Source organism: Chenopodium quinoa, unplaced genomic scaffold, assembly GCF_001683475.1.
Source record: "Chenopodium quinoa cultivar QQ74 unplaced genomic scaffold, ASM168347v1, whole genome shotgun sequence".
Lineage (NCBI taxonomy): Eukaryota > Viridiplantae > Streptophyta > Magnoliopsida > Caryophyllales > Amaranthaceae > Chenopodium > Chenopodium quinoa.
Genome location: NW_018742418.1, coordinates 9114225 through 9126296, shown reverse-complemented (window position 1 = coordinate 9126296; position 12072 = coordinate 9114225). Strand labels below are relative to the sequence as shown.

At 36.7% G+C, this 12072-nt stretch overlaps 3 protein-coding genes across 3 annotated transcripts; 1 reads left to right on the top strand and 2 right to left on the bottom strand.

Moving 5' to 3' along the window:
• Nucleotides 1-209: 209 nt before the first annotated feature.
• LOC110713150 lies at nucleotides 210-1487 on the top strand. Its single transcript, XM_021891625.1, has 2 exons — nucleotides 210-922; nucleotides 1175-1487. Exons 1-2 carry the CDS (start codon nucleotides 425-427, stop codon nucleotides 1256-1258), a joined length of 582 nt encoding a protein of 193 aa, XP_021747317.1. The 5' UTR covers nucleotides 210-424; the 3' UTR covers nucleotides 1259-1487.
• Nucleotides 1488-2218: 731 nt separating this feature from the next.
• LOC110713135 (probable xyloglucan 6-xylosyltransferase 5) lies at nucleotides 2219-4591 on the bottom strand. Its single transcript, XM_021891606.1, has one exon. It carries the CDS (start codon nucleotides 4133-4135, stop codon nucleotides 2783-2785), a length of 1353 nt encoding a protein of 450 aa, XP_021747298.1. The 5' UTR covers nucleotides 4136-4591; the 3' UTR covers nucleotides 2219-2782.
• A 2241-nt stretch (nucleotides 4592-6832) lies between these two features.
• Nucleotides 6833-11122, bottom strand: LOC110713142 (protein MET1, chloroplastic-like). The gene is made up of 5 exons (XM_021891616.1): nucleotides 10125-11122; nucleotides 9955-10031; nucleotides 9723-9843; nucleotides 7233-7292; nucleotides 6833-7112 (listed from the first exon to the last, which is right to left on the bottom strand). The coding sequence occupies exons 1-5, from the start codon at nucleotides 10812-10814 to the stop codon at nucleotides 6972-6974; spliced, it is 1089 nt and encodes a 362-aa protein (XP_021747308.1). The 5' UTR covers nucleotides 10815-11122; the 3' UTR covers nucleotides 6833-6971.
• Nucleotides 11123-12072: the final 950 nt, after the last annotated feature.

Genomic DNA, 12072 nt, shown 5'->3' with positions numbered 1-12072 from the left:
GATGATCCTAATTGATATTATGAACTAGATATGCAGGCGAGAACGTGTTGCCGCCTCTCATGTAATTAAAACTTGAACCATATGTTCAGAGGTTTGCAAAGAATTTGCAAGATTTTTTGGGGTATTAAGGGGCCCTGGGATTGACATTTAGAAAGTGACAATGGTAGAATGACCAAAGATATTTTAGATAAGATGATATGATCTTTGCAAAAGAGGACACCTTAAAATTGGCAGCATGTTCTTTTCACCAGTCTTGAACCTTCTCGCACCCTAGTCAAACCTTTTTAATGCACAAAATGCTATCTGAATCCTGTGAATCATTCTTGATTAGATGCAAATAAAGATCTTTTCTATCCACAAAAGTAAAATATAACTTATTGCATTTGTTAAAAAAAAAAAAAAAAAAAAAAAAGAAATCTGAAAGATGGTGGAGACTTCAGAGAGTTCAGGTGAGTCCAGTGACTGGGAATTAGTCCAACACTCATCTGATCAGCCATCTTCGCCACCACCACAAGGGCAGCTACTCGGATATGAAATGGTAATAAGAGACAACTTCTATGGTGATAATTCTATCTTCCCACCAAGCGAGCATGAAGACTTGCCCCTTTTAGGAGAAGCCTCTGGTTCACCGAGAAATACATCACCACGACGACAGTCATCGTTGTCATCTGCATGTACAGACATAGGTTCTCCGAAAGAGCAACAGACAAAATCAGATACAAGACTTTCTATCATGATGAATGTGATGGGGACTAGAATGTACACATTTGGAAGAAAAGTGTTTCAGGTTTTTCTTTGCAGCAGTAGCAGGAGGTGTTTCTCTATTTTTCCTGCTACCGCGATAGTGGTAGCATTGCTTGCTTGCGTGAAGATTCTGCAGTGGCGAAACCGCCTTCTGGTCCTCATAAGAGAGAAAGACCAGGTAAATTAAACATCTTGAAAATCGTCAAAAAAAAAATTCCATCCATTCCTTTTTGAATTTATTAACTAGATTTATATACACACAGACTTCGTATTAAGTTAATCCTTAAAGAAAGGAAAAGTAAGTTAAAATTGGGACATAGGTAGTAATTATGGCGGTCACTTCCTTCTTTCTTACAACATGACTAATGATATTGGGGGTGAGTTCACTGGGTTGTTTATACTGAAACCTTTCACAATGAATTTGTTGCAGAGAATCAGCCAGCTCTTGCATCAGATAGCGCACATGAACGAGATCTTGTCAGCACGACGGAAGGTTCCAGTCTTGCGAATTTAATTAGACCAATGTGACTTCATGAGCATCAAAATATTGCTGCAAATAGTTTAATGCATAATTTGTTATTTGGTATATTGTAATGCTGCAGAATGCAAGCGAAACCTCTCTGGAATTGAGATTTCTATAGTCCAGAGCATGGTTTTCCATTTATATACTGAAAAATATTGTAGAATAGATCTCCACACCGAGCTTCAATACGACAACGGTTATACATTTATACACTGAAAAATATTGTAGAATAGATCTCCAGACCGAGCTTCAATACGACAACACTTACAAAAAAGAATAACAAAGCATTGTTTTGGCAGATCTCGTCCACAAAACACTCCAATAAATCAGGGATACTCCATCTGCCTACACATTCATTCAATCCTTTAAACATCTATTGGGGAAACAGAATTACTCGTGTTTAAACTATCAAGCTAGAGCATACAGGTCGTTGAGGGGATCAACTAAAATGTTGGCCCTGAAGCAAGTTAGGTGCAGCGTGCAAATGAGCATGAAAAAGTTGGTAAATTCACAGTTCAAGCATGAAAATATAATCACATAATGTTGCCTAGTAATTTTACCTCATGCAAATGAAGTTGTATGAATTGAAGGACAAGATACCAACCGTGTTTAGAAACAGAATGAATGGCCAATCCAGCATTCGGTGATAACCACGCACTGATATAAATCCATAAATCCTTTTGAATGAAGAAGAAAATGACGTACTGTTCTCTAAATTCCACCACACTGCTGAAGAGGAACTAACCCCTATGGGCGCAGCAAAATTGCCCAATACAGAGACTTGAGGCTATTTAGCATGTATCAACCTGCAGAGCCCAGTATACCAGCTCACGAAATATTACTCCGTATCTTACAGTAACAGCAGTCACACAATTTCACCAAACACAGCAGGCATCACAAATCAACATAGCACCAGGCAATTGATCCCATCAACAAAAGATAAAAACAATATATGCAATGATCATCACAGAGCTATATGAAATTAAGCTAACTGCTTAGTAATTCCCAACACCAAATGATTAATGCTGGTCATAGTTCCCAATGGAAGCAATTGTTTCTACCAATACATTGCAAACCCAGTAAAGAAAAAAGAAAACAGCAAGTCATAAAAACCTAGTAAAGTAACAAGTACTGTAAGTCATAAATTTGTTTCCTGAAAATGTAATAAACAGACTACAAGAATGTGTGACAAAATGTTTCGTTTCATGACATATGAATACAATTTGAGTAAAGAATAAGAAACTAAGTATAAATATCGATTTTGAGTCAAAACCATGGATTTTCCCTTCCATATATCCCAGACAGAGAGCAGAACATGATCTGTAACTCTGTAATCACAAAACTTTCTTCTGTTTTGTAAAGGGCTCTTCAGAATCCTGGACAGATGTGTGAGCTTAACACGTAAAACAGAAAAGAATAGCCTCATACACGACCACTCTAATCATGTTACAATCAGCAGAACCAATAAGGTTAGCTTATACAGTATTACCCTTGTGGGAAAAACCTTGTATGATTTCATGACTTTGATCCACCATGTCGAATGTCAAACTGATCTACATACACCAAAGGTGTGGTCGTCTCGTTCCTCATCCTCTTGATGTTGGGACTCAACAAACCCCTATGCCTAAAGCCATACAACTTCAACACCTGATTATCTGCAAAATTGAATGCTCTCTCCATACTCTTCAAACACTTCTCCACAGGATAATCCGCGTAACTCCCACAAGGCTTACAACCCACGAAATGGGTCACAAACGGCCACCTCTCATCACCCAAACCCGGGTGATACTTCTCCACCATCTCCTCATACTTATCCACCAACCCGGTCCAAAACCCGTGCAAATAATACGAATTCTCCACAAACACCTTATTCATCCAAACATCCTTCTGAGAGATCAACAAATAGATCAAAGCCGATTGATCATCAGCCTCGAAAGACGGTCTCCCACTCAAAAACGCAGTCACCACCTTACCTGCTTCATTTCTAGTAGGTCCTTTAGGACCCATAGGAGCCCAAGTATCCATCAAATCCAAAGTCCACTGACAATTCCTAAACAAAACACTACCAGTATTCAAAGCAATCCAAGATTTCTTCTCCAACAAATCAGGATATCCATGAATAACCAAATTATGATTCTCATACTTACTAACAGGAATCTCAAAAACCATATCAGTAAACAATGCATCACTATCCATCCACCAAATCCACTCGATTTCGGGGTGCGATAGCATTAACCTCCTAATCAATGGCAATTTTGACCAATACCCAGAAAGATCTTTATCCAAATGAGCCATATTATACACAATTTCAATCCCATGAAGTCGACAATAATCAATCTTATTCTTAATACTCTTAAGCAAATAATGATCCCCAATTGGGTTATCACAAGGATTAGGAGGTGACCCACTTACCAGCAAAATCCGAGGTTTCCCCTTCACAAAATTCGGGTATTCCTTATTCAATTCAAGCCATTCTTTTCTCTGTTGATCCCAATTTCCAATCTTCGGCCCAAAACTGAAAGTAGTAGTATTAGGGTTCATATCAGGCTCATCATCTGGTTCCGCCCCATCGGATCGAATTTCCTCTATCACCCGCCTCGCTTCCTCTTCAAGATGTTGCCTCTCCGCATCGACTTTCGATGTACCGAGATTCAGCCCTATGGTGCCTCGAAGGACCAAGATGGTCACAAACCCACATAAGATAGTGATCTTGATGTTATTCATTGTTTTGGCGATTTGCCGGCCACGGGGTAACACCCTTGATCGGTTACCACCGCCGCTGACGGAGGAGAGTGTGGTGGTCGGAAGAGTACCGCCGCCGCCGCCGCCGGTAGCCCGTTTCTGGGCGGTGAAACCCTCTTGACCCATGATTGGAAAAAGGTGGGATTTTTGAGCGGAGAGAAAGTGGGAAATGAAGAGAGGGAAAGTTGTAAGAAAGTAATGGAGAAATGGGTATTTGAGAGAGTTTGAAAATGGAGTGAAAAAATTAAGGGATTTGAGGGAAACGTGGTGGGGTGTAAGAGAGAGAAAGAGAAAGAGGGAGGAAGGAAGGAAGGAGGCAACAGTCAGCACCGACGGTAAGATTGTCCTCTCTTTGTTTTTTTTTTAAAAAAATTTTTTTAATAAATTTTTTTCTAATTTTTTGATTGTTTTTGTTTAGGTGTTAACTTTTGATTTTGTTTTTGGGTAAAAGTCAAGATGATTCTCTAATTGAAAGATTAAAAATACATGTATTATTGTATACATACAAGTGATAGCAACATACCAACCATTACATAAGACGGTTGGGTCATTTGAATCGAATTTGGATTCTTTGTGGGATTCTTACAATGTCGGTTTAATATTTAGCTAGATAGGTTCAGTTGAGATCTAATTAGTTCAAGTTTTGAGTGTTATTGTTTTTGAATGAATGGCTTAAACGAGGAGATTGGGTGTAATGTTGGATAGGTAATAACTGTTATGAGGTTAATATGGATTGGGTGGTTATTGAGTTTAGTCAACCTTTGGATTTCCTAAGTTATATCGAGTTCAAATTTATACGGAGTATCAGATAATCTTGAGTTTGATCAATTCATTTTGTATATATACGAGTATATTTTACCAAGCGAGCTTGGTAGAGTTGGTTGGGGAACTCACCAAATTCGAGCCTTACTAACCATATTTGCTTGAAAGTAGGGGTATTTTTCATGCGGTTCATTGTAAAAAGTATTGTCAATGCTATCAAAATCAAGAAAAACGAGTAATGAATAGTATAAACGGAAAAAAGAATGTTTTGGGGTATGACAAAAGTGATATGATTAGGTCATTAAGTAAACATTATTCAAAAGAAAAAAGCGTAATAGCTTAATTTTGTGTATGTGCAATTTCTTCAATTTTCTTAATTTTAGTTAAGGATTTCACACGTTAATATTATCATATGACTGATTTTTATGCTTGCCAGTTGCCACTCCTTTGCCAGCTACAAGCCTAGTAAGATTAGTAACAAAACTTAATATTGAGTGTGACTCTAAAAATCATGGACCATCTTCAGGGACACAATTTTCTTTAATTAAGGAGAAAATTTCATAAATCATAATGCATGTTGCATTTTGTTGGAAGTAAAAACTAAAAAGAGAGCATTTCTCAATGCATGTTGCTGCATTTTGTTAATTGTACAATATTTTAGAAGGTAGGTCACCTAAATACCTCTTTGAAGACATCACCAACATATTTTTAGCAACCAAGTAAGCTTAGTGGAGATGGTGAGAAATTCATTCCGAGCCCGACCAACTACATATGCTTGAGAACGTGTAGGAGGATTCTCTTACCTCCTTTGACCAGGTTGATCTATGAGAAGGTTCAGACACATGCAATATATAAGTAGTAGTCCTCAAGAAAAACGAAGTACAGGATCTTATATTAGTATATGCTCAGATCAGCGGCTCAACCTAGCTAGCGAGGCCAGCATTATATTGCACGATATAAACACAAAGGTAGGTTGGGAGTTGGCTAATCTATTACTAAAATAACAGCTATGTGTATAATGTGTACAAGTACAGGATTGTAGCACATGCTTAATTTCGATGTATGCATGAACGCATGTAAGAAGTCCTATTAAAACCAAAAAATATAGGCATGCCTTCCATTCATGCCAAAATTGTTAGAGATTTTCGAAATTACAGGTTATTAGTAGAACTTGCACATTATTTGCTGATAAAGATTTTTGTCCCTTGGTTCAATAACATGAATCATCGTAAATTTGAGGTCTTTTAATGGTCATACTTCTATGATGAGCACCTATTAAAGATTTAGATCATGTCTTAGCTGGTATTGATTTGTCAATTTAATGCACACGTTCTGTCTGCAAATTAAAAGCTGTTATGAAGACAATGCTCCACAGAAATATTGGAATAATATGCCTTCAAACTTCATATTTAAGGGCATGAACTTAAGCCAAAATCATAGATATGGCCGTGAAAGGCAATTGTATATTAAAAGTGATCTGGTGTATATGCGTGTAAATGGTGTAATAGCGTAGTAAAGGGGTTCTTCTCTTGATGAATATGTATACATTAGTAAAGGGGATCTGAGCTTAACAAGCATGTATCTCTGGTTTAATGTTAGCATGTCAATGTTAGTACGTCGTAGGCTGCATCATTCAAGTATGGCTGTGAAAGTTATAATAAGAAATTTTCATTGATAAATAGTGTGACAAAACTTTGTTGTTATGATCTTAGGAAAAGGAGTTTGAGCAATGACATTGAAGCTATCTTCTACATCATGCACGACGGGATACTTCTTGGCCCTCATGACTCATGAGATTTCCTATGCATTACATGTCCAATAAAGCTCAAATTCGTCATATCATCATCTCTTAACTTCCTAATGCTAATTTCCGAAACTAATTTGAAATATGAGCAAATAAATGTAACTAAATAAAATTCACTGTTCTGTTTTCTCTGTATGATCGGTTATGTAGTAGTTAAATTTGTAGACAATTCCTACTATGAAAAGAGGCTGTGATGAAGCATGCTATGAAATGGTGGATTCCTCACCTCCTTCGCAATACCGTAGAGAAGAAGCAAATTTGACAAAGCAAGTATCTCTTTGTTAAATGAATATAGGAGGACAATTTTCTTTCTGTATGATATGGAACATGTATCTGCTTAAACAGTGTTAACACATGATAACCTCAATGAAAGTATCGTGTTATAAAATTATCTCTCTACTTCTTGTTGAATCCAAATAGAGATTTAATGGCATTGATTGCATTTTCGTTGATGAATGATTCATCAAACCTTTTCAATAGTGTGTCAAACTCAGCAGTTGCCCTGAGGTTTGCAAGGTCTGGATCAGTTCGAATTCTCTGTACAATTTCAGAAAGAGAGATAATTTAGTGAAGTGTTATGCATTTGCCATTGTAATTAAGGATAGAAATGACAATGAAGAGGAAATGTAAAAAGTGCTCATGTTTAGTTGTATTTACCTTGAAATCTTCGTATCCTTCTTCCAAAGCATCTTCAAGTGCAGATAGACCAGCTTGTATCTGTTGATTAAACTAGTGGCACATTTACTAAAAGAGGAAGGTAATAATGCTTTTAAATTTTAATAGTCTATGAAGTAAGAAACCGAAATCTAGCACATATATCCCAGTGCTTGAATTGAGATTTAAGCTTTAGGTGATTTCTTTTATGGATGTCAATCATGTGATTCATGTCATTGATGATTAGCATTGTCTATTTCAAACATGCTTGTATATTTTATGACATGTCGGAGTTTCTGATTTTAGCCAGGAAATGACACTTCTTCTCTAGGTAGCATATCATAATTAAAAAAAAAAAAAAAAAAAAAAAAACAGTATAATATAATATATGAGGCTAAGTTGCTGCATTAAGCATACCAGGAAAACTGTTTTTCATACCTTTGCAAACCAAACAAAGGAAAATGAGAGAAAATGGGAAAATTGCTGGTAAACATTTTACAGCCAACCAAACACTTTCCTGATGTAAATCTGTTTGTCTTGATGATTTGTTTGCATGATAGATAGTAGGATGGATCAGTTATCTTGAATGGCATATTTGTGAACAGATTTAGAAGGCAATTAAAAGAATTATTATAGTATTTAAATAAGGTTCACTTTATAAATGCGATATAATAGCAAGTCTTGTTCATGTTATACATTTGAATCGTATTTGTGATATTTAAGGGCATTTTGTATGTACATGGTATGGTGTATTGGTGTGTATTTTACATGCTGATGGTTCCTTTCATCATAATCAATGATAATGTTTTCTTAGGCTCTATTGATCAATATCCTTTTGTCTTGCTGCATAATTCCAATGCCCCTAATTTTATTGTTTCTTTCTTTGTTGTTTAAGTTTCTTGCAAAATTTCCTGCCACCTACTTTTCGTATTCTCTCTATATGATCAAAAGTACTGGCAAGGCTACAATTTTGTCTAATTAGAATTGGAAGTAGACCACTATAAAAATCTAGTGCATTAGTTTGCATTATTACACAGAAGGGCATCTGGTTGCCTAAATGAAAATAACATAGTCTAAATCTTACAATAATATTCTTTCCAATTAATCTTGCCTGTGAGAAGATACAGCGATCACAAATTATAGTTTTTAAGGCCTTTACAAGACACTAAGTCTTTACTGAGTACTTCAGACCAAAGTGATAATTTTATGATTACACTTCCCTGATCCTCAAATATATTGACAGCTTTTGTCTAATTGTTTAACGAATGTCGGAGATGTATATTACTGATTTAAGGATTTATTATGCATGCTGCTTTAACTTGTTTGATTCTGGAAATTTAACAGAACTGCTGACCATGCCGCCTTGAGTAGCATAGACTGACACACCAGTATATGTTACAAAAATGATGTTGCTGCTGGGGTTAATATGTTTTTAAAAATCATAAAGACAACCTTTTTCTGGGGCTTATTGTGGTCCGCCTTCTATATTTTTTCTTTTCTATTTTAGAACCTAAAATCAACTCCGTCAAGTCGTATTTCATTGGTATATAGGTTATTATGTTTGATCTAATTAACATTCTGAGACAATCTTTCTGATAGCACTTGATAACTTCTTCTCTGTTTATGATCAACAAGGAAAACCAAATCGTTAACTTGATTTTATGTGTCATGCTTCAATAGATATCATCTTCATACAATCCTACTTTGCTTATTTGTTGTTTTACATGTGATAAAAGACCTCTGAAATTTTATATTGTTTGCCTTTTCTGTTATTATGCAAGTTTTCCTGGTGCTACAAGATTTGTTAATCAGATTTCTTCAAAGTTGGTCACGGCTGTATCCTGTGTCCATGATTTTCTGGTGTTTTTGTTATTGGCCAGATACTTATTGCTCATTCTCTTTCGAGAGGGTTCTGCAGTCTGCATCTCTAGTAATAATGATGGTTCAAGGTATTGTACTGGTGTCTAGTTCTAGTATAGTGGACTAGTGGTATCTTAGGGTGTGGTTGAACATGATTTGCGAGCAATATTTGAGTATATAAGGATTGAGCCAACTCTATCTGGTTAATGGCACACTACTTTTTGAACATGGCATAAATTATCTGATCTCAGTTGTTCAGACTTCAATATGAACACACACGGCTCCAGCAGAAGTCAAATGTAATATCTCAGTTTGGAATGGAAGCAACTCAGATAGTGGAACGTGTTTATTTTAATTGCAGATGCCTGGGAGCTTATATTCTGACCAAGCAATTGAAGTTTCTGCTTTACTGCCATTAGCTTGGTGTTGTCTCTTGCGTACAAAGATGTTATTTTGGTTGGAATGTATTTCATTAACTCACTAACTGTTTTGCTCTCTATTAGTCTATTGTATTGGTATTTTTCTCTGTTCGCAGCCAGGGTACTCGTAGTTGATATCTGGATATCACTTAATAGCCCCAGTAGCTTAGGAATAATTAAGAGTTAAGGACTGAGAATAAAAGTATTACAGTACCTGATTAAGCTTTGAATAACAGCAAGCAACATTGTAACTAGCCACTGAAGCTTCTGTTGTAGTCGGCCTAGATCCTAGAACTGATTCAAACTTCTCACGAGCCTCCTCATATTTTCCACTCCTTTGATGAATGAAGGGGAAAAGTAAAGGCAAATTAGAGGAAACAGAACTAAACACAATCAAACAGTACACTAACAGGCAACAGAAGAATGGAAAGATTGTTGATACATACTTGTAAAGTTGGAGGCCTTCCCGAAGTTCCCTTTCTCTGCGCTCTTTCTGCTCTATCTTCCTCTGGTAATTTTGGCGCTGCAAACAAATACATACTGTCAGAACTCCAAGAATGATATGAGTTATATGCCTGAAAGTGGTATAGTTAGCCTGACAGGGGGTTTAGCTTACTTGAATCTCTCTGACACGGTCACTGATAACACCAGAATTCCTTTCAGCTCGGATAATTTCCTTCTCAGACATCTCGCCAGCATAATCAAGATTACCAAAGCGTCTCTGCATTTTCATGTAGAGAGGCCCAATCCTCTGACGGATAGTGTACATCGTTCTACCATACTCAGCAGCAGGCCAGATTTCAGTCCCGAACACTGCACTAGTGGCGATAACTTTGTCCCCTACACTGAACTTTCCTGATTTATCAGCAGAATACCCTGGGGCTATGGCATCAATATAGGTACCCCCATCTCTTCCTTTGGCAAATTTCAATCCAAGAGGCTGCTCTAATTCCACCTCATACTCTTCATACTTTTCTTCTTCTGCTTCGTCTTCTTTTTGTGCTTCATCTTGCTGTTGGCCTGAGGCTGACGACGAATCAGTTCCTGTGGCTCTGACTACAAACCTGCAGCACCTGATGCTGTTAGAATTGCTACTGCCATTGCTCCTGCAGCAGCAGTAGCTGATCATTGCACGAGATACTGACAGGCCGCCGGATAGTGATGACAATGATGTTCCATTATTTGCAAATTGCTTAGTTTTAAAATTTTGGGTAGGAGACCTCATCACATTGAGATTAACATGATTATTAAGAGCATGGTAATGGTACAGCTGCGAGTACCCGCAACTGTTACTTGTGGCCATCATTATTTCTTGAAGATAATATAAATGATGCACGCTGCAGGAGCCAATCACACTGTATTGCAACCCAATTATAGGACGCGAAACTTGTGATATAGTAATACAGTATACCACAAGTGATCGCAGTTGTCCTGCGAGGTCGATTTTCGATTTTCCTAAGGAACTTTGAATGTGGTATCCAAAATCTAAACAAAACCAAAACAAATTTTTAAGGGTGATATGTTTGTTCACCACCAAAATAAGTTGGACTACTGGAGGAAGATAGAAAGAAAGAAAGAAAGAAAAGAAATGGTTGTTAACACACACTCACAGTGACGAGTTGGGATTACGAGGGCCCGCTTGTAAGTGGCTCCTATATCTCCTCTATGAATTTTGGTCTATCATGTGCATCCACGTGTCCTATTTCCTTTCGTTTTTGGAAGCCACTCATTTTTGCAAAATTGGATATTCCAAAACTGCATAACAATAGACGAATAGAGCACCCAAAAAATCACTCCTTATTATATATGAAGTACCTGCTAGTTCCTTAAATATTACAACATAAAAATGAGACATAAACTTTAAAAAGAGGATATAAATAGAGAGCAATAAATAATGACCTATGTGATGAGGAGAGATAAAGAGAGAAAATATGTACAAATTCCAATATGTTTTCGTCTAAGTGGAGTCAATTGATTTTTTCTTAATTCCATCTTCCCTTATTCTTCTCTTCCACGATTTCCCTAATACTCTTTATGATTTTTCTTGAACTAGATTGCTTATTTCAATAAAATTCAATCAATATCAACTTAGAGCTTTTATATTATATGCATTTTTTTTATTCGAATGAGGAAAGGAGTTCCAAGGATAAAAAAGTTTAGGAAAAACAAAACAGCTAAGGAGCTACGAAAAAAAAAAAAAAAAAAAAAACACTATCCAAGGAGGGACAAGCCGTGGAAAAGTCACGCTCCTAGTATCCTCCTCTAGAACTCTACTAAGATAAACGGGAACAAAAATATAAATAATGAGCCAAATGTCTTGCGTAATCCCATGGTTGACCAACCAATCTGCTACTTGATTGTCTTCTCGATAAATGTGCACAACCTGAACCTTCAAATTAGCATTGTTTAGCATGTTTAAGCACTGATTAATGTAATTTGCACCCTCCAGGCCTCCACCCCGGCTTTGCCTCTCTAAAAAATTTGAACACATGCAAGGTTATCTAACTGGACCTCTAAGTGCTGAATTTGCAATAAACTAAGTTTAGATTTAATTTCAAGAAATT